At 40.0% G+C, this 21,784-nt stretch overlaps 2 protein-coding genes and 1 pseudogene across 12 annotated transcripts in view; 2 read left to right on the forward strand and 1 right to left on the reverse strand.

The window, feature by feature from the left end:
• The window catches only part of LOC124265724, a 202,363-nt gene that overhangs the window by 60,761 nt on the left and 119,818 nt on the right, over positions 1–21,784 (reverse strand). Inside the window, exon 3 of one of the 11 annotated variants that reach the window (XM_046700544.1) lies at positions 6,169–6,486. The exons of the other annotated variants lie outside the window; for them this stretch is intronic. Coding sequence (XP_046556500.1) covers positions 6,169–6,486 — 318 coding nt within the window. The remainder of the gene's footprint in view (positions 1–6,168; positions 6,487–21,784) is intronic. 11 annotated transcript variants of the gene reach the window in all.
• Positions 9,761–21,214, forward strand: LOC124265728. Its single transcript, XM_046700555.1, has 8 exons — positions 9,761–10,007; positions 14,742–15,059; positions 15,712–16,044; positions 16,676–16,729; positions 18,108–18,176; positions 18,640–18,702; positions 19,040–19,121; positions 19,359–21,214. The coding sequence occupies exons 1-8, from the start codon at positions 9,932–9,934 to the stop codon at positions 19,540–19,542; spliced, it is 1,179 nt and encodes a 392-aa protein (XP_046556511.1). The 5' UTR covers positions 9,761–9,931; the 3' UTR covers positions 19,543–21,214.
• Positions 10,727–10,819, forward strand: LOC124265744 (annotated as a pseudogene).

The following is a 21,784-nucleotide window of genomic DNA, read 5'->3' on the forward strand; positions in this document are numbered from 1 at the left end:
GAAATATATGTATATTATAAAAAAACCTGCCGACGAAGGACAGTAAAGCAACTAGAGTATCACAGATGTACATGTAAAACTAGTAATTAAATCTAAAACATTTTAACTATAGGGGACAGCACAATATAAAATTAGGCTATAGATCGCCAACAACTGAAGGTAGATCACCATACCAGGGACCATGGGGACTTACAGTACCTTTGCTACCTGCATGGACCCTAGATGGATTTACACCATCCCTTCAGCTGCTGGCGATTGTAAGAAATGTTAGCCAAAATTAAAATGACAAGAATACTACGTTTAAAATCCTGGCAAGTTTAAATTGACTTTAAAAGTTTTGGGACTTACATACCCTCTCAGGAGGACAATAATTATACGCTACGTCAACCCCCTTTGAGGGTACAGCCACTAACAATCTCAGTTACTAATATAAACTACCAACAATAAAATATATAGCTATTTACAGATCAGGCAACAAATCTAATTCTGTTAAAAATTCAACGATTAAATGATAATTAACATTATAAAAAAGATCCTTCAATGTTTTGACATTGAAATACTTATCCCTTGCGATGGAATATTCAACACAGTGATTCTTTCATCACAAGAGATACAAAACGGAGGATCCTCACCCTTCAATAGGTACGCATGAGTGTATCTAGTGTGGCCAATACGACATCGTCGTATGATGACCTCTTCAAATCTGGACTGACAACCCAAGTAAGTGTAACCGATACAGGGTTTTATTTCATGTAATTTATTGATACCTACTTGGGTGTCCCACTTCTTCTGCGCCAGATCACGGATGTAAGTTCTTATGCAAGCTTTGTAATCAGAGTAAGGAATAAGAAGTGGTGTCACAGATTTGTTGAGTGCTGCCTTGGCAGCAAGATCTGCCATTGTATTCCCAGAAATGCCAACGTGGCTGGGTAACCAACAGAAGACGAAGTCTCATTGGCCAGTAGCAAGATCATTACATAATTCGATTATTTCAATTAAAAGTGGATGTTTGCAAGAGAGATTTTAAATAGCCTGAAGGCAAGAAAGAGAGTCACAAAATATTATATATTGGTTACGTTTGGGATGTCGTTGAATATATTTAAGAGCTTTTAAGGTCGCGTTTGCTTCTGCTGTAAATATAGAGCTGTTATCAGGTAGTCTAGAAGATATCGTTCTGGTTCCAATGACAGTGGCACATGCCACCTTGGACCCATCTGTAAATAAGGATTTGTATGTATTATATTTGATTGAATATATTCTTGTTTATACTGTAATTCATTAGTTTCAGATTTCTTAAACTTTGTAAGAGTTAGATCAACTTCAGGCCTCACCAGTTGCCAAGGAGGAGAAGAAAGAAGACGGGAAGGAGATATATGTTCCAGCTCAATGCCGGCAGCAGAAAGAAATGGTTGAATTCTTAAACCAAGAGGCGGAACAAGAGAAGGCTTTTTGTTGTACAACTCTTCATAAGAAGGATTGAAAACACAGTTAAATGCAGGATTAGACTCGTTAGAATAGAGTTTTGTTAAATACTGTAAAGATAGTTTGATACGACGTTTAGTAAGGGATGGCTCATCGGCCTCAACATAGAGACTATCAATAGGAGAGGTTCTAAAAGAGCCAAGACAAAGTCTTAGGCCTTGGTGGTGGACAGCTTTTGCAGGCTCCACCATATACGCTGGAGCCATAATCAAGCTTCGAGCGGACAAGTGATCTCTAAATGTGTAGGAGCATAGCTTGATCCCCTCCCCATCTTGAACTAGACACGACTTTCAATAAATCGAGTGCCTTCAGGCATTTAGTTTTTAGAGATTTGATATGCGGAAGAAAAGTTAAATGGGAGTCGAAAATGAGACCCAAGAGCTTGGCATCTTTTACAACCTTGATGGGAGTGCCATTTAAAAACAGTTCTGGGTCTTTATGTGGTTTATATTTACGGTAGACATGTATGCAATATGTTTTTTATTTAGAACATTTAAAGCCGTTTTCAAGACCATTTATGTATTTTATTTAAACACAACTGTAGTTGCCGTTCAATGGTATGCACTTCGATATGAACATGCATACTGTCCACATACAAATGAATTCAGCATGGTCATTGTGGTGACGACCTTCTGAACACGTTATCGTGAGACACGATTTTTCTTCTATTAAAACAGTAATAGTGAAATCCAGCTTTTCAGTCTAAACTACACTGTACCCTTACCTTCAATACACTGATATTTAGGAGATACGCGTTCGGTTTCAAATTAAATTTAGAGACTATCAATTCGGTCTAACATTCATCTAATTTCCAAACACAGTATGTTTATCTCAAATTCTACCATAACCGATTTAACATCGAACTTCCTCGTCCTGCGGAAGACAATGCGTAATCCGGCATGGGATGAGAGGCGAATTGAACTCGTCTGATAAAGGAGTGGTAGGTTACGTTCGTATTTTTTTTTTAAATATTCTGTCCAAAGAAAACAAACAACTGTTTATTCAATGCAATAATGTAACACCTAATAGCTTTGTTTCTAAAATCATAACTCCACAAGACCGAAACTAGCCTATTGTTTTGTGTGCCGTATTACTGTACCCCCCTGGCCACAGTATAATGGAATCGTCTGACCTACTTATTTTCTTGGAAGTAGACAGTTACGCAACAGTTTGAAATGGCGGACGAGCCAGTGTTTACATTTTGCGAAAGGTTGAAATTCGAAGAGACTATTGAAAGTACTTGACTGACTGTCGAATCTGAACCCTGCAGAATCAAATAATAGATCCTTTTCTGATCGACCTATAACCTGTAACTCATCAAAGACTGTTGATTTTTATGACCGGCGAGAGTCGATCATGATTTCGCGTACATGCCTCCACCCCGGCATGCAAAGAAGAGTGACAGTGCAGCTTTGTGTACATGCGACTTACTTCGGATTACTTGGAACATTGTTGTCATCATTTCGGACTGGTTTGTGGCCAAGCTTTTCAAAGTGTACGAACATAACAGTGACAGCCTTCGGGGAAGGTGGCAGAGAACTGAATTCTCATGGTTCAGTTTTTGACATTTTGAACGATGCAATAGGACATGATGGAGTATGAGTGGCAAATTTTGTGTTTCGCCTGACCGTTATCTTGCGAATTTCCCATTCTAAACGGAAATAAATATACCATTTACCAGGTAGGTAAATGTTTACGAACGTTTTGCCGCACATATAGGGAAAGATAGGGATGTCTTTTACAAGGTTTTCTGATTTATATGTTAGATATTGTTTGTTTATGTTTGGTGCTGTGTATTGTAATTGAGTTTGAATATTTTTATAATAGAAGGTAATAATTATGATAGTGAGGTCCTCTAATAATGTTGGTTGCCAAGTTGAAGTAGTGCGGCAGTGTTGTATACGTGCGCAGTGAAGCGCCGTGAAATCAGACGCATTTTCAATCCAAATTGATCCCGTCTGATTTTATGGCTTGACCAATCAAATTCGAGCATTTCACGAAGCCATGGTAGAATTTACGACAGAGAATGTACGAACTGCACCCCGCCGAGGACCCTGAAACACACACTGACTCTTTGTTGAGCAGTTCTTGTACAGGGAGACCAGCTCGATGTGGTTGAATCTGTGATATCCATGTTCTGTTACATCGTCCGCACTGAAATTGCCGCAGCTAGAGAGGCCTGTCTGTGTACACGCGGTGTTGTTAGTGTAGTAGGCGTCATAGATGGCGATTTTCTGTGTGGAGTTGCAGCTGTTGTCATGTCGAGTACAGAGGAGTCCATCGGTTCCATAGCAAGACCTTATGTTGCTTGCCCTACATCATGGGTGCAAATATCAGTTTACTTCAGAGCACTGGAACCTCAGTTAAAACATATTAATGACGTCATTGTGTTTCAAGGGGTGGCGATACCATGTTAATGTTATTCTGCCACACCAGGACCATTCACTCATCCGGCAGAAGTGTGGATGGAGGAAAGAGGGCAAATGTCCAATTCAGTGAAGCCTCTAAAATACGTCCGTAGCCATACAGAAAAGAGGGCACTTGCCCTTGAAAAGGGATGAACACAAAGCAAAATGACATTGACAATGACGATGGCGATGAAGTACAGTGTTGGTTTGTACAGATTTTCTTTAATCATAATATTTGAGTTTTCCTTGTCCTTGAGAGTCTTCACTGTAGACGTCATATGGAAGCTCCTTCGTTAAGATAGTATTTTCTTAAATGAAATAACTAGAACTGTCTTTTAAGGGTCTGCAGTACTCTTGAAGCTTTTTTTTACAACTGTCCGAAGTTTCGTAATCAAGAGCTCAATGACATTATTTTGTTGCTCCGTGGACATACTTTAGCCATCCACAGTCACATTTAGTCTTTCGTTACGTATGTTCTTGATTTCCAAGTAATTATACACATTGTCGTGTCCAGCACCTGTGATGCATTGCTGCTTGATAAACAGATTACCGACGATACTACATCTTCCTCCTAACAATCTGAGCTTATCTTTATCTGCGTCAAGGTCTTGCTTATCAAACGCACTCCTTTTATGGAAACTATAAATTAGCAGAACTTGTCATCCACATCCAGAGACACCTGAGTGCAGCTGGCGGTTTTTGATAAAGCGAATTTTCGTGTTCGCTTCTGTAATACAACGCGAATTGAGTACATTGGACATTAGATGATCTGACTAACTACAAAAATAAGAATAAGGTATTTTCCATCTCGAAGCTCGAAGTGATATAGAACAAAATTGCAGCATGCTCATGCTCGTTATCATCAAAAAGTTTAATTTGTATCAGCAGCTGCGGCGTTTAAATATCATAGTATTAATGGTATCACCTTTCCAAGTAATGCAGTGTTGTCCGGTGCAGGTGCAAAACGAATCTGTAACACTGCAATTAATGCGAGGCCGCTTGTACTTTTTAACATGTGACGTGTAATCTTAAATTGAAAGTAAAATAACACCAAACGTTATTTTAGAAACATACATATGTTGCTTCAAAACACTTCATACCAAAGGAAAAAATGATAGATAAATGTTATCCTTCAGGATAGTGTTACTCTGAGATTTCCCTTTACGTAAAGTATTAGCTTACTGCCTTTCAACATCACGTTCCCAATACAAACAATCCCGATTTAACTATGCTGAATGATTTTATTTCTTGTCGATGTCATGACCACAATGTGTGCTGGTGAAGTTGAAGTAGAAGACACCAGATGTTTGAAAACAGCCTGGGGAATGTTGTTCGAAATGTCAGTCACATCTTCGTCTAAATGAGATTGCGTTTCCGGCTAGTTACGGTCCTGTAGTCGGCGTCGTTTCGTTTCAACCAGACATATGCTTTGTGTGAGAAGTCTGAAGAGAAAGCAGCTGAGCAGTCTAATGCTGCATGAAAACGCCTGTAACATCACGTGCAACGAGTAGGTTTGCATTATCATGTGGTAACGGGAGGTTACGTGTCTTCATTTCTACAAAGGATAGAACATCATCTTTGATGGTGTCGTGCCTGTAGACAAAGCCATGCGACTTGCTTTGGTTCCTGTATTCGTCCTTCCGTTCTAGAGAGTTGCTATGACAACCAATACTTGTTCTCCTCGAGCCCCAAACTGAAGACGCTGACAACACGAAGCATCATTAGACCCCTTGCACCCCAGTCAGATCAGTTAAGATATGTAAACAGATAAGTGTCACTGTCTTGCCTTCTGAATTACTGCCCTCTGTCCATAGGTAGGCGGTGATGTGGAAGCAAAACTGAGGGCAATCGTTATGGAATGATGTATTGCCCCATCAAACGCTTATCCACTAGTCGGTCGCAACGCTGGTATCCGAACACTTTATTACCACACCATGACATCTAGTCGTGTGTGTTGCTCCGCTGAATTCTCAAATCACAATGCAGCATTAGTTGTCATTTGAAGAAGGCAATGGTTGCATCTTGACGGAAAACGGAATACGAACAGCGACTCGCTGTATTGTGTTTATCTCACCAAGTTACTTATTCCCCAATAAGAAGTTTCAAATTGGTAAACGAATGAAAATAACGGCATGCATACTGCCAACATACAAATGAATCTACCGTGGTCATTGTGGTGGCCACAGCCTTCTGAACACGTAATCGTGAGGTAATTCTTCTATCAAAACAGTAAAAGCGAAACATATGTTTTTCAGTCTAAATTGCACTATGCACTTACCTTCAATGCACTGATATTTTACAACTGAGAATGTACGAGATTTACCCCACCGGGGACCATGAAACACACACTGACAATTTGTTGAACAGTTTTTGTAGAGGGAGACCATCTCGGTTGTGTTGAATCGGTGATATCCATCTTCTGTCACGTTGTCCGGTTTCACACCGACGCAGTTAGCGACACCTGTACCACACTCTGTGTTGTTAGTGTAGTAGGCGTCATAGATGGCGATCTTCTGGGAGGAGTTGCAACTGAGGTCATGCCGAGTACAGACGAGTCCACCGGTTCCATAGCATGTCTTACTGGTGTATGTTGTACCTACATAAACACAACACACACCTATGTACATGTGAATGTTATACATATGCTATGCCACATTGTCCTTAACAATGTTCTTACGTGTGTTAAGCTCAATTTAAATGAGCCAGTAAAGATTGAGTCATTTTAAGGGTGGAAAGAGTCTGTGGATATGATATATATGTACATATGCATCACCGATACAGCCCAATTTAGTGATACCTTTTGTTTGAGATTTTGAATGTTGTTTTCCGCCCTTAAGATTTTTTATGACTGTCTGTTTGACGTCGGTTTTTAGGCTATTCCTTTTTTCTACCTCCTCTTTGATGTGAGTAATGGAATGGCGAGGGACGATGAAGAATTACCAAGAACCGAGGACGGATTATAACTCCAAAATGCTGACGTGATTTTAACTTACAAATCCACACAATTATATGAAAACAGTCGTATTGATGTTTGTAGAAATTATTCAACTTACTCTTGATACAGGATATAGGCTATGTTAAAGAGTACATCATGATCATCTTAGCCTAGTTACATTTTCTTTTAACTCGACACACATTTAACTTTGGTGTATACCAATTGCAAGGCAGTGGTTCTTTGTTTGTTACTCACAAGAACAAAACGTCATTGTAGAATATTTGTTTTCGGCTCGTCTTATCACGCATTTCTTTTTTTATTCAAGGTTGTCATTTCCGATTTTGACTGAGCCTACATTAATGATCTACCACTATTTTTAATCTAGCTCATTCTATTCTCAACTATTATAGATCATATCACAAACAGTGTTGGAAGAGTTATACCCCTTGCATTACATGCTCTCGCACAAAGAACGTATCAGTGGTTAGCGTAGCTCCTCACGTAAAGACCTCGGTGCCGTGTACCGTGTCAACAGTCAACTTGTTTCAGAGAGAAACTCCAAACTATCCAGCTAATATTATGTTGTGTGCGTTAGTACGCTGTTGGAATATTAGACTGTTAGAATATGTTCTTGTGGCTCAGAGACGTGTCTGATAATATGTATCGTTCATGTAGGTTCCCGCTGCTCTTAACATCAACCTGTGGTTTGCCTTGCCAATCACATCAGAGGGGTTTGCTGGTGTCACTCTTCTATTGCAGGTACCCACAATATCAAGATGAACGGGAGGCAAGTTCAGAACAAGAGTGAGGTGGCGCTTCAGTATGTTTCCCAAGATACAGCGATTACTCGAAATGCGTCCATATATACATGTACGGTAAATTTTACAACACGCTTTGCTATGTAGACTTCCTCTCTCGATCTTCAACTGGGATCACAGGGAGACTGCGCCGGAATCTTGATCGTAGAAGATTGAGATTTTAACTTGGCATGTGTCTGCACATTTGAAGATGAGCTTTGTCCTAGATATAATACAACCGCTTCTACCCAAGCCATCATAACCCTATTCTTGGGAAACCGTTCCGAAAGTAGTAGCTTGTAAATTGTGTCATGGCTTCGGATTTCATGTACGTGTTTCATTTGTTTCGTTATGAAAAACTGTGGAATGTGTGAGTGTAGCAAACTATATTACTGGAATAAAGTAACTGTGTATTATATGATGTTACGCACTTTGTTAATGCAAAGATGATAACATGATTTTGGGTGTTTTCCTATAATTAATCACTGTATAAGTGTTGTCAGGATAATAACAAAAAATCTGTATGATTTGACTATAGGCATCGTGACACTCCCTTGAAGAGATGTAGTGTTTAATGTCAGTTCACAAAGTCAGTATCGTGTGTGTCCACCATTGGCGTAGAAGCAGACTTGACAACGACGACGCATAGACGACACTAAGCGATTGATGAAAGCTTGGGGAATGCTGTTCTATGTATGTATACGAACCAACGCATGTCCCACTTCAGCTAACGTCGCTCCATTCCATCCCAAGCCTGCTCGATAAAGGACGGGTCCGGAGAAACAGCTGGCCAGGGAGTCTCCGAATGTTCTGCTGTTTCAAGAAATCTGACACAACATGAGTGGCATGTGGACGGGCATTATCTTGCTGAAAGGTGAAGTTACGTCGCTGTCCTTGAATGAACGGCTAAACAGGAGGCCCAAATATCTCATGCTTGTATCGCAGACCTGTCACATTGCCATTGGCAACGACAAGTTGTGTCCGACCATGAGATGTAATGCCTCCCTAAACCATACCGCTGTCCCCACCAAACTATCGACGTTGAACAACACACGTGTCAGCATACCGTTCACCCTTGCCCTGCTGTCTGAGCTGTCCAGATTTAATCTCCACTCGTCAGCGGGCAAACCAAATATTGTCTCCTGTACCGGAGATGTTGTCTACCAGGCACGACTTGCCTGTCGGTGACATTGGGGAGCAAAACCGGACGTACTGCAGGCCGTCGGTACCGAATGTTGTGTTCACTCAGTCGTTTCTGTACAGTCTTGGAACTGATTAGACGTAACCAGGTATGGTCCGAGCAGTCACACTGGCATCGATTCCTTAGATGGGTCAGCTGAATGTGGTCGTCTTGCTAACGTGACGTCACGCGTGGGCGGCCGGTTCGATGAAAACCTCTCGTGTTCCCATTGAAAACGTGTTGTCTCCATGGAGATGAGATCATGTTTCGATGGACACCAACATGTCGGACCTCTTTATATTGGGCCAGAGCAGTCTCTAGCATGCCCATGGCGCAGATACGCTGATATGCTATAAACTGTAGGGTGACGTGCGCGCATTGTGCATAAAGTGCACGTGTCATGCGAAGTGCATTGCTACATTTTTATTTAAGGTTATTTATTATAACTTTTCAAAGAACTTTATTTTATTCAATTTTATGTGATGCACAGATATCTTTTTCCGTTAGTATAGTTTCTTTCCAAGCCTGACAACACAATCCATTATATGAAGTTCAGACTGCTGAGCCACACAGCAAGTAATATATGATGCATGGGACAGCATTCAATTTGGTTTTAATCAGCAGAAGACAACTCATAGGATGACAGTCTTGAAATCGACACATAATATACATGAAATATATAAACGCATAATGACACATACATAAACACTGACAAGAGGAATTTTGAAAAGCAGAGTATCACACACATGTGTTTCTTGTTTAACGCGGAACAATATTCCAGCTATATGACGGTGGTCTGTAAATAATCGAGTCTGGACCAGACACCAGTGATCAACATCATGAGCATCGATCTACGCAATTGGGCTACAATGTGTCAACCAAGTCAGCGAGCCTGACCACTCGATCCCTGGCATGGCCTACTAATCCAATTCTCACCGGATCTACCACGGGCCTCACACAGACAGGGATGTAGATGGTTATTATATGAGTCATAATGCATATCAGGAAACTGAGCAGACACGCCACAGCGAAACTTCTACTTCCTTCTTAGCATCATCTGTGTATATCACATGTGTTTGTACATGTATGTGAATAGATAACGGTTGCGAGCATTACTCAACACTGGGTCATGTCAGCCACGACATTCATCTCCTGGCGTCTTATATATCTGGCTGGGTGTGTTCTCCAGGGTGCCGTACTTATGGGTATGTTCTTCAACACAAGTATTTCAAAACACGTATTTAACGAATGAGTACCAAGGTTTATAACAATTGTTTAACATTTTTACCAAAAATTCATTCATTCAATATTATGTTGACACAATAACTACAACCTCGGTAATATTATTATTATGTTTTACAGATTAAGATAAATATGCAGCAGAGAGGGTTGGGGTGATCCTGGCACAGTCAGGTTGGTAAGGCTCATCATCAGCTCAGGGCCCTTGCCTCCTCTACACGCAGCCCAGACAGAGAATGGGACTTCTCCCAGGAAACGCTGCCTATTGGAACCCACCAAGAACTTTCCGAAGAACACTGCAGCCTTCTGCATTACCCAGAGTGTCAGAAGGGCTGCGCTCCCGCTGGAGAACACTCTCAATCTGCGCCAAGAGTTCAGGAGGTACCAAACCTGAGGGTACCGAGAACAATGGGGAGCCTGACGACAGTGTACTTGCGATGCAAGCGAGAAATTTCAAAGGCGAGGTCCGTATATTAAGAATGTATTTCCTGAATCTTGAATCACATTGCTGTCGAAGGGGACAGAAAATTCAATGATATAAATAAATTCATTGGCTTTATCCAAAAGGACAAGATCAGGTTTGTTGGCTGGAATTCTTCTCAGGTTGCATATGGGCCTATTCCACAGAAGCTTGAGAGCATCATTTTCCATGACGCCCTGGACATGTTCAGGGTCGTACCATGGATGGATCATACTTTTAGGGATCATTTCTATAGTATGCATCGCCATGACTTCAGGTAAAACTGACAGTCTACCAAACCAAAGCCACAGGCATGGCTAAGACGATAGGAGAAGCAGCGAGCCATGCCATCATGTCGTTTAAGATATGCTGTTTGTGCCAAGGAAGGGCATCCACTGACAAGGTGTTAGACAGTCTCTGTAAATTCATTACACAGTCGACATTTCATGTTAATATTTTGTTGAAGAATCACATTTTGGCGATTGCGAGTGGGAAGTCACTGTTCCTGAGCAGCAAAAAGGAAGCCCTCAGTTTCACATTTGAGACCAGCCGACTTCAGCCGACTTCTGTTCCACACACTGCATGTACAGACGATGCAATGGTTTCTCAGAAAGCTTCTCCACGGACCGACTCTGAGCAGACTTGGTAAATAACTTCATCTGGTTTACTCCCATCACTGTACCATCCAGCAGTCCATCTCCATCAACAAAATCAAACTCAAATTTCAAATTCTGTCCAACAACCCCTGCACCCTCAAAATAGCTGTGGAATTCTTGCTTTCATCACGTGTCTTGACATGCATCACCAGAGGATCATCCGGTAAATAAATACGTGCAAAAGTACACAATAAAATTCTACCATGAAGAGCCTCCACATTAATCAAACCCCAACCTCCAGAATTGATTGGCATATATAAACGATTGAGAGAGGAACGAGGGCGGTGGGCTCTGTTATCAGACATGATCCTTCTGGTCAGGCGGTCAAAACTCTCAAAACTAGGAGAGGACTGGCACAGGAAAAGTATTGGTGGCTTTGACCTTATTTCGAGCATTTAGCGTTGAGCTCCAGATTTTCCTTAAGCGAGATTTTGTCTTGAATCTGGGCATTCTGGTGGTTGTCTCGGACTGACATTCCAAGATAGGTGTCGGCCTGATCTTCCACAAGATGTTCATAAACTCGTCCCCCTTGTAACTTGACCGATCCATCTTTAGTTACCTTGCCACGTTTCAAATGAAGAGTATGACAATTGTCGAGTCGAAATGTCATGCCATTATCATTAGAAAAGGACTCGACAAGGAGAACTTGCTCTTTCAAATTGGCATCTCCTTTGGCAAGGAGCTCAATGTAATCCATGTAGAGGGGATGAGTAAGTGGTGTTGGGGATCTGTGCTGAGGAGGTCCGGGATGGTAACCCTCCTCTTTATTGAGCAGAAACCTCAAAAGATTTAAAGACAACCAAAAAAGCAGAGGGCTGAAGGAGTCACCCTGGAATATTCCCCTTCTGATGGGAATAGATTCTGAAGCACCTGCCCTTTTGAGTACATCTCAAGTTGAGTCGACCAGCAACTCATTAAAGACTTGAGTATATCAAGTAGTCGCTCAGGGAGGTCAATACAATGAACAGACTTCAGAATCCATTCGTGAGGGACAGATTCGTATGCTTTCTTGTAGTCAATCCAGCACATGGAGAGGTTGCGGTGATATGGTTTAGCCTCTTCCAAAATAATTTTCTATGCAAGACGTTGATCCTTGCACCCCCAACATCCCTTTGTCGCTCCCTTCTGCCCTCTGTAAATTATATCATTGGAAAAACAGTAAGATGACACGAGGTTTGTCAAACACCCTCTGAATATTTTATATTGTGTATTCAAACATGTGACAGGGCTGAAGTTTTTGGTATCAGTGAAGTATCCTTTTTTGGGAAGGAGTATTGTGCGACCTTTGCAGATTCATAGTGGAACATCACCTTAGTCTACGAGAGAACTGAAGCAGTGAAGTAATGATGTTTGGACACAGGGGAACAGTTTCCAATACCGGTTTCGAATGCCATCAGGCCCTGGAGCTATATCAGATTTGGACTTTTTTTATAACTCTTTTCAGGCAATCTGGTGAGATATAACAGACAAACGACCCAGCTATTTTCTCATGCATTGCATGACCGTAATCACTGACCCATGGTGCCCCCAGGTTACAGTCGCCGGGTACAAACCACAACTGTTTCCAGAACCTTTCATTGGCATCCATGGGAGGTCATCTATCATGCTCACCATCACCATTTAATTTGAGTTGCCTGTAAACGTGCTTTTCATTATTTCCAAAGAGTTTATTCTGTTTCATAAAGATATTTTTCTTTTCCCATTTTTTTTCTTTCTTTCAGTCCAAACCTTTATTTTGGCCTTAAGGGACTCGACAATTTGGAGAAATATCTTTTCTTTCGTTCTTTTGTATTTCAGTTTTAATTTTCTCCAAATTGCCTTTTGCCGTTTTGACATTGGACTCCCTGATGATCTTAACTTCAGGCACAGCTCTATCCAGGAAATGTATTTACTAGTTTCCGTTAGTTTTACTTGAAATCGGTTTTTCATTGGTGTATTGTTCTTAGTATTACATGTTGTTTCTTTGGAAACTGTGTGAAGTTCCTCCAAGGTACGAGCGGCATTAACTTCATGTAATGAACAATCGGCAGAAGGTTTGATAGAAATAATGTCATTTAATAAATTAATTTCATTTTTGGGAAAATATTCATTTGTTTGTTTAATTGGCCTCCGTTGTTTTAAAGGTAGGTTAGATATTTCATCATAAATAGAATAAAACAAAATATACACAGGATTTTCAGAAAGATCTGCAACTGAGGAAGAGGAAGAGTAAGGGTCAGAAATGTCGGGGCCAATTAGCTCTATGCCGGAAGAGTTTGTTTCGGAAAGAGGAAAGAGGTTCACGCGGACATCCATCAGAAGTATAGGGGCTGCTGCCACTTGAGCATTCTGCTCATGCAAAGGTTCCTGACAGGCACCAGTTGTGGGTTGAACTGGCTCACGGCGCATGAAATTTTTAAGACGCCGGAACTGGTCTTGGAGATTTTGCTCCGTCAGGTAAGCATACATGGGCATGGCATTGTCCAAATGAAGCTTAAGCGACGTGCCATTGATACGTGAATTTTCAGGCCATCCTGTCGCTCTCGCACACTCAAGTATTGTCGTTTTCAGATGGTTTGACCAAGATATTCTTGGTCGGGTTCTGTGCCTTCCCTGGGTTCTGTGCCCTCCCCAACTCCAGTATGGTTTGTTGCATTACCGGAGGAAGACTGACTGGGCTACGGAAGTGAATTAAAACTTTACTTGCCGCTATCTGTAACCCAGTGAAAAACCAGAGAGAGAGAGGCGTACATCATCTATTATTATTATAATTATTACTGTAATATTGTGTTAACCCATGTTTTAAATCATAAATAATGTTGTGATAGCCTGGGTTTATTTAAATAGCATTGTATTGCTGAAATGTGTACATAAAATCGCTCTTGAATGTTACGTGTTTATGGGTTTGTGTACAAGCGTGAACTAGGTTGAGTTCCATTCGGGATTCGAACTTACACTTTCAGAGTCAGAGATCTTTACCTCAACCACCGCGGCTTCCACAAAAGCGTAAGTTGGACAACTGGTACTCTTGATCACGTGTACCTACCCCTTTAAGAAGTGTAAATTGGCACGTCTTCTACGACCGAAAGCTAAGAATGCACAATTCAATATAGAAAGTAGTCAAATTAAGCATATGTTATATTTGAGAAGACACTTTCTCTATCGAGAGCAGAGTCTTCTATATTCTAGTACGAAATAGTGCTGAAGTGACTTTAAATTTTGACTCACTCACTCACTCACTTATTGCTGATATGATTCGTCATGCGTTTCTGTCATAAACAAGTGTTGTACATGTAGATGTTCTATGTCTTACTTGGAATGCCATTCGCTAGTTGTTGTCAGTTAAACCGTCAGTCCACACGTGGAAGGAATTTCACCGTATGGAGAACTGCCTGTCCCCAATCTGTTTGTAATTCAAGTATAAACCGGTGGATAGTAAAAGTTAGGGATGTCAAATATATGATGACATCCTCATGATTTGATTTGATTGATGTGAATGTTTTCCCTTTGGATGGAGACGAACTCCAATAACGAAGTCATTATAAGACTGCTGCACTAAATATATATTTAAAATATGATAAAAGTCTGACTATTTCTCCACGTAGAGATCCAGACGAGTAGAGCCTGTTATGGTACTGTTGGCCTTCCCTGCACTAAGCACAGCATCAGATGCAACCCCACCCAGAAGATCGCCATCGTTGACGCCTACTTCACCTTCAACAGAGAATGTGGTGCAGGTATCACTAACTGCCAAGCTGTAAACCCTGACAATGTGACAGTAAGTAGACGCAGTCACAGCATTGGCAACACCGACCTCATCTCCCTCTACAACAACTGTTCTACAGAGAACCAATGTGGGCATCAGGCTCCCCGGCATACAGCAACCGTTACATTCTCCATTGTCAGATATCAGTGCATTGATGGTAAGTGTGTTTTCAGGGACTCTTACATTTAGAATTAAGGTTACATTAAATAATGTAGATAATATTGAAATTTAACAGTACATAGATGACGTCCCTTTTCATCAGATTTCAACCATTTACATGTTAAATTCATGAGCAGTATCGGAATAATGAACATGTTATATATCTGTTGTAAGATATCCGAAATAAGTGTTTCCAAAGGTAATGAGTGAATAATCACCAAAATCGTAAAAAAGGTAATCATCCCATGACCCGAAACGGTTCAGATTGTACATATTTTGGGGCTAATATCTACGAGACACGATGTGAAGAGATGGTTATCTATGCCTATGTACGGGTGACATAAGCTCTACTAGGGCCGTAGGTCATAACCACTGTTGCCTCAGGTCCACATGTTAAGAGTATGTACCAAAAGGCACCATTATTTGTACAACAGAATTACGTTTTTAATAAGGAACGCTTGAATTTTCCTACGTTCCTTTCTATGTTTCTCTCTGTATATTTGTACCCTTATGATCAAGAACAGAAAAAAAAAAATTCAGACATCAGTTTTTTGAAACTGTTAACTGAAAAGAAATCAAATTTAACAAATGCAAAGAAATCTTTTTATGGAGGTTTATTAAGTCATTCCCAGAGCATTCACATGTTACAGAAGATGTAATTATACCCATGACTGAAGCCTCACAACGGAATGCATCTGAAACCACTATCATCTACAAGCATACAGATGAGATGCCCAAGTCCAAGCATATTTGTACAATTCAGTCACAGATGCCTGTAAATATCACCGCTCTTGATGTACGTCTTGGAGATGGGAATGAACCCGAAAGGTGTTCCATTTTGACCATTACTACGACACCGTATACCTGCTCAGACGTGATTTGGACCTATAAACAGCTCCAAACAATTCAATCACCTGGACAGTCATTCATCACACTTAGAGTTCCGGAAGGATCACGATCAGTTGTTTGGCTTGGAATCGCTTGTAAGTTCACCTTTAAATATACAGCTTGATTGCAAATGTATACATCAGTGACTATCCTCAGAAAGTGTAAGGGTATAATAGCTGTGAAAATTATATGAATTGATCACCAAAAATCAGTGATGACACAAGGAGTTCGCTATGAGGGTAAGCATCTCCATTCACAAAATTTGCGTAATTTAATGGACGTATTATTTGCCTGACGCCGTACACCAGTATTCCCTCATCGACATGTTTACCTGGGGCAGAATTTTGTTTGAAACAATTTGTCAAACGACCTGGAAAGTAAATTAATCTCAAGGTCAAGTTTGATTTTGTTCCTTAAATATCATAGTTTGCTTCATGAAAAAGCCATTGTATCTTGGCATGCTTACCAAAACCGCTGCAAATAACATGTAAAATCAGACAACCGCGACAGATCCTACTACTTCAGACCTTTAGAAAGTACATGTACAGTCAATTCTTGCTTCACAAAAAAGACCCCCAAAAAATAATTGTATCTTGACATGCATACCAAAGCCGCTGCCAATCACATGTCAAATCACTCAACCGCAACAGAGCCGTCAGCTTTAAACTGTCAGAGAGTACATGTACAGTCAATTGTGTATTGTCACTTGATCAATGCATATTTCAGCCACAAGAAGCGTCTTTATCAACTGCTATGCTAAAGTTTCGACACGACGGACTGGTGAGTCTGATCGTGTTTGTTTTAAAGAAAAATCAATTCCATATTATGATTGTCAGTGTGTACGTTTTAGCCAAACAGATTTGGTTAGATTTAATTACGTTCCCATGTGTCTCATTGTGTATACAGTGACTGGTTTTATCAATATTTTGAAATCAGGCTTTGGTTTGTGTGGCACGCCCTCTGACTCATGGTCCTTGGTAACCATGACAACATATGTTCACAACAATGATACCTCCCATAGTGTTAAGCCAAGCTTCGTCCTTTGCTTGTTTAAGATTGTGTTTGATTGTGAAGGATTGTGTTTGACTGTGTAGGGTTGTGTTTGCTTGTGTAGGATTGTGTTTAGTTGTGTGGGATTGCGTTTGATTGTTTAGGATTGTGTTTGATTGTGTTAGATTATGTTGGGTTGTGAAGGATTGTGTTTGATTGTGAATAATTGGTTGATTGTTTATCCTGTAATTGTTTGATTGTGTAGGGTTGTGTTTGGTTGTGTGGGATTGTGTTTGATTTTGATGATCGTGTTGGGGTGTGTTGGATTGTGTGGGATTATGTAGGATTGTGTTTGATTCAGTGGAATTGTGTTGGGATGTGTTTGATTACGTTTGTTTACATTTGATTGTGTAGGATTGTGTTTGATTGTGTAGAATTATGCATTCTAAATAAATACACATCTGACATTGACATCATTTAAGAAATATCTGATCGGGCTAATTAACCCGACGTTACAGCTACTAACCTGAGTGATTGGGCGAGTTGAAGTTGAAATGATGTCATTTGTGGTCTTTACCTATTTGATGGATCGTCGACCATTTATAGTCTCCCGAGAGGCAACAATCTTCATCGAAATTCGAACCTGCTCGTCCGCAGAAAACTAAGGGGCGTAACTCTGAATGCGGTCCAGTGCATGTATGTTTCACAAGTCCCATGGTCCCAGTTAGTGAAAACAATCATTGTGACAGTTCAGATTGTGATAGCTGGTAGTGTGACGGTAGGAAGTAGGACAGACAGTGCACCCACAACAGGTAACTCTTCTCATTGAGCATTTAACACGATCTCCAAATCAAGAATTATCGGCAGCTCAATATTTAAGCTTTTATGACACTTTATACGATATGGTGAATAATTTGTTGAATAAATTAGGACTGGCGGTATTTATGGCAAATACTTCTTCGTCATTTTAATGAGTGCGGGCTGGTTTTGATGCCGTTTTAACCATATTGTGGCTTTATGTCGGCTTAGGTCTGGCGGTATTGTTTGACAGAGACTGCTTTTGTCAATATGATGGGTGCAAGCTGATTTTAAAGACGGTTTCAACAATACTTTGGTTATATGAACTAAAAGCCTTGGTAGTGAAAACAATCATTGTATTTTACCACAGTGACAGCTCAGATTCTGGCATCCAGTAGTGTGACAGTGGGGACTAGAACAGACAGTACATCAACAACAGGTAACTCTTCTCATTGAGCATTAAACACTCTCTCCATCATCTAGAATTATTGACAACTGAATATTCAAGCTGCCAAAACCTAAAAACAAATTCAAACCTGGATTCGAATCATTGGTTTAGTCAGTGATTTGCGACGACCACCTGATCCCTGTGTGCACAACTTCTATATTTGACATAGTGTACATTCATTTATCTACGTATATACTCTTGTGGCAGAGAAGGTTATCTTACTCAAACAAGACAAACACAACCATAAAAATATCCCCCAAAAATGTCAATGATGATATTTTTGTTCACTTCCAGGTGTACATTTAAAGACGCTCTTGGGGTAGTATGATAAAAGTATGATGTGACAAGGTGTGTTTTAAATAATTGTTACGATTTACATTAAGACTTGTTCCTCAGTAACGATTACATTGGATACGTTTTATATTGTGTGTTGGACATAAACATTTTTACACAGGAGAGGTCACAACTTTTCCAAATAAGGATCGACTTCCCGTATCCTCCCCTTCACGATTCCCAGGTATGGACTATACAATGCGCAGGAACCTATTCACAGTGTTTTAAAACTTCAGACAGATGACAACATTTTTATGTTCATAAGTTATTTCCATCAAGATAGCTTACAACATTCAGCTGAAATATGACATTTGCGTGTTCATGCCTCAACTTGTTTTAGCTTTGTACAAAATTGAAATTTGTTCTCTATGTCAAGTAGTGTTGGCCTTGTGAAGTAAAAACACTGATGACAAAGTTCATGGGAAAGACTCATGTTCTGGATTGTGTTAAATGTTATTTTAATAAAATGTCAGAAATAATTGATCTCTGTTCAATTCAAAGTGTCTGTTTTTTTGTTTCAGCTGGTGTGTTTATGGGAGGGGTGGCTGCCGGAGCTGTTATTGCCATCCTGGTCGGTCTTGCAGTGTACGTCCTCGTTATCAGGTATATTGTAAAGTACATTCACTCTCTACACTTCCGGCTTCATCCAGTGAACACTATACTATGAAATTCTACAGTCATACTGTGTATCTCATTTGGGATGTGTGTGACTGACTTTACGTTTGCAAAACCATCCTAAAAATTCGCACCAAGAATGGGATTAAACTATTTATCAAAGATTGGATATTTCCTTAAGTATGCTTAAACGAAATTCACATGACACGTTACTTGTCGTTTCAGACGTCGGTACGATCTGACTGCGAAGAAACAAGGAGACACGCCAGCTTCTGTTGAACACCCAACTTACGCCGGCCTGTTAGCTGGGGCTGATGTCAACAATTATGCCGTTATCGAACAGACCTCAAGATCTCAAGAGGATACTACACATGGGCCAACGGCTACTCCAGATTACCAAACCATCTGATTTACCTACATTATCCATTTCATCAGTCACGAATTTGTAAAAGTAACACAGCCAGAGTAATTATACTTGGTAATTATCTTACAGTTATCCTGAAGCTGATACAGAGTGTGTTTTCAGATACGAAACTGGTGAGTGGTGTGGATTGAGACACGTTAAAACTGACTGTTTTGATACAAGTGACTATCCAGAAGGTGTTGGCTTTTACAGTAACTAGACTGTACAACCTACTGTCCATCGAACTTAAATATTCTTAGTAGTTATACTTCTTAATTTTCGATATTTGTGTGTCCTTATATAGTGATGTTATATCTGCAGGACAGCTCATTGTTTTCATTTTGTTTGTATAGTTCTACCCATAGCAAATGGATAAGAAGGAGAGATACATGCATACGTCTGGTATATACAGCGTGAACAATAGCCAGGTTGATATTGTCGCTTTGATGAAAACTGTTCCCACCATGTGTACTGTAAACTCAAATGTTATATCTACAATATATGTGTCGATGTGACACCTGTCTTCTTTAATTTCATATTCCATTCGTTTAACGAACAGACATCCTGTCTTTGCAGTAAGCAACTATTCTAACTGAACCAAGTCAACAATTTCGCACTACAATTGTTTATGTATCATGTACAGTTAAGATTCCGATTACTCCATTATTTCAAATGATACTAACTTCAATTTTATGGTAAAATTTAATTACATAGTAACCGTGCTCCTCAATGTTTGTGTAAATATCTTCTATGTACATTTGCATACTTTTCTATGTATATTTTCATAAAACTCTGTGCATAATTGCATAAATAGAAGCGTAAGGTATTGGAAATTACAGTGATCCACGAGGAGCGAATATATGCATATGTATTTTTGCCTTTATTGTACAATGAATATATTTAAAACTGGTTTGTCACCCCCATATATTCAATGTATTCCGTTTTATGTTCACGAATTGCTGTAGGCTTTGTAAACTGGTGGGGAGGTTGAGGGTGTCACGTTCGACCTAAAGGAACCCCTGATCTACTGTATAAGGCTCTGTCGCGAATTGACCTCAATAATCCCTCGCCCTTCCCTCTGTGTACGTACTTGACAAAAACGCCCATCATGTCACTATCTATAATGTATTGCTTACGCCTTTTGATACGTTGTTACTGCAAATACAGCTTGCCCTTTTTGAACCAACGGATACCATTCCAAATATTTGTCTCACCAGTTGGTATGCCATAACTGCTTCTACTAAGTCCTAGCTGCAATTTGTAATAGGCGATGATGACGTTGTTTATATCAACAATATCAGATCAAGGAGGAACTATATGGTGAGATACAATCTATGCATTTCCCTCGAACTCACAGGGGATTTCCTTCCCTGACAATGACAAGGATGTTAGTTCGTCAGCCGACTTTACATGACGATATATAGCATCATGACAAAAGCATGGACAGTGAGATAGTAGTTGAAATATGTGAGGGAAATAGTGGCATTATCTTATCACATATGTTTGCAGCCGCAGCAAATGTTGAAAACCGTCAATGTCGAAAACAAAACGGACATCCCAACAAACTGATCATGCGATAATTAATTTGAATTATACCAGCAACATGAATATAAGGACTTAGGTTGTAAAGAATGTATGTTGAAGTAAATCATCACAGAAGCGTAACCATATGTTAAGGAAAAAGCCCATTTGAAATATATTTACCTCACAATTTTAATGTAATGCGTTAACTATGGAAATACTGAGAAGCACTATTTGCTGAGTGTTTCTATCAAACGTTCGATACATGTAAGTCTACGTGGTTTTCGAAATTTCCTTATTTTTTTCTTATACTACTTTTTAATAGACCCTCTTAGGTATCTTAGTATAGCAGGATAAGAGATAGAGATGTTATATTTGCAATACTAAGTGTCAGTAGAAGTCTAGTTACGGTACATCACGTGGGAGCGAACATTGATCACACAACAGTCTCGTTTCCTGTTGCCTGGGCTCCGTCATATTGCGCAATATTACAATATTATATCCTTTTACAATAACCAGTCTAGAATTTAAAGACAACTTCATTCAATTGGATATATAAATATTAATCAGCATTATTTGATACATCTAATCGCTTGTATATTGCAACACTGCGCTCCTTCTAATCCTCGCAAACACGTCGTGCAGCGTGCTCTGTCGTACAGCGTGCTCTAACAAACGGAAATCTAGAAATCGTGGAAATCTCAAAACGCGGCTCGACCGCGGGAAA

Source organism: Haliotis rubra, unplaced genomic scaffold (genome assembly GCF_003918875.1).
Source record: "Haliotis rubra isolate DU_JTF1 unplaced genomic scaffold, ASM391887v1 Scf990, whole genome shotgun sequence".
NCBI lineage: Eukaryota > Metazoa > Mollusca > Gastropoda > Lepetellida > Haliotidae > Haliotis > Haliotis rubra.

Excerpts from the sequence above, each read along its gene's own strand:
- LOC124265728 (XM_046700555.1), top strand. The coding sequence starts at position 9,932 with ATGTCAGCCACGACATTCATCTCCTGGCGTCTTATATATCTGGCTGGG. Across the intron at positions 16,045-16,675 it reads TGTTTGGCTTGGAATCGCTT|CCACAAGAAGCGTCTTTATC; the intron begins GTAAGTTCACCT and ends TGCATATTTCAG. Across the intron at positions 18,177-18,639 it reads AGACAGTACATCAACAACAG|GAGAGGTCACAACTTTTCCA; the intron begins GTAACTCTTCTC and ends ATTTTTACACAG.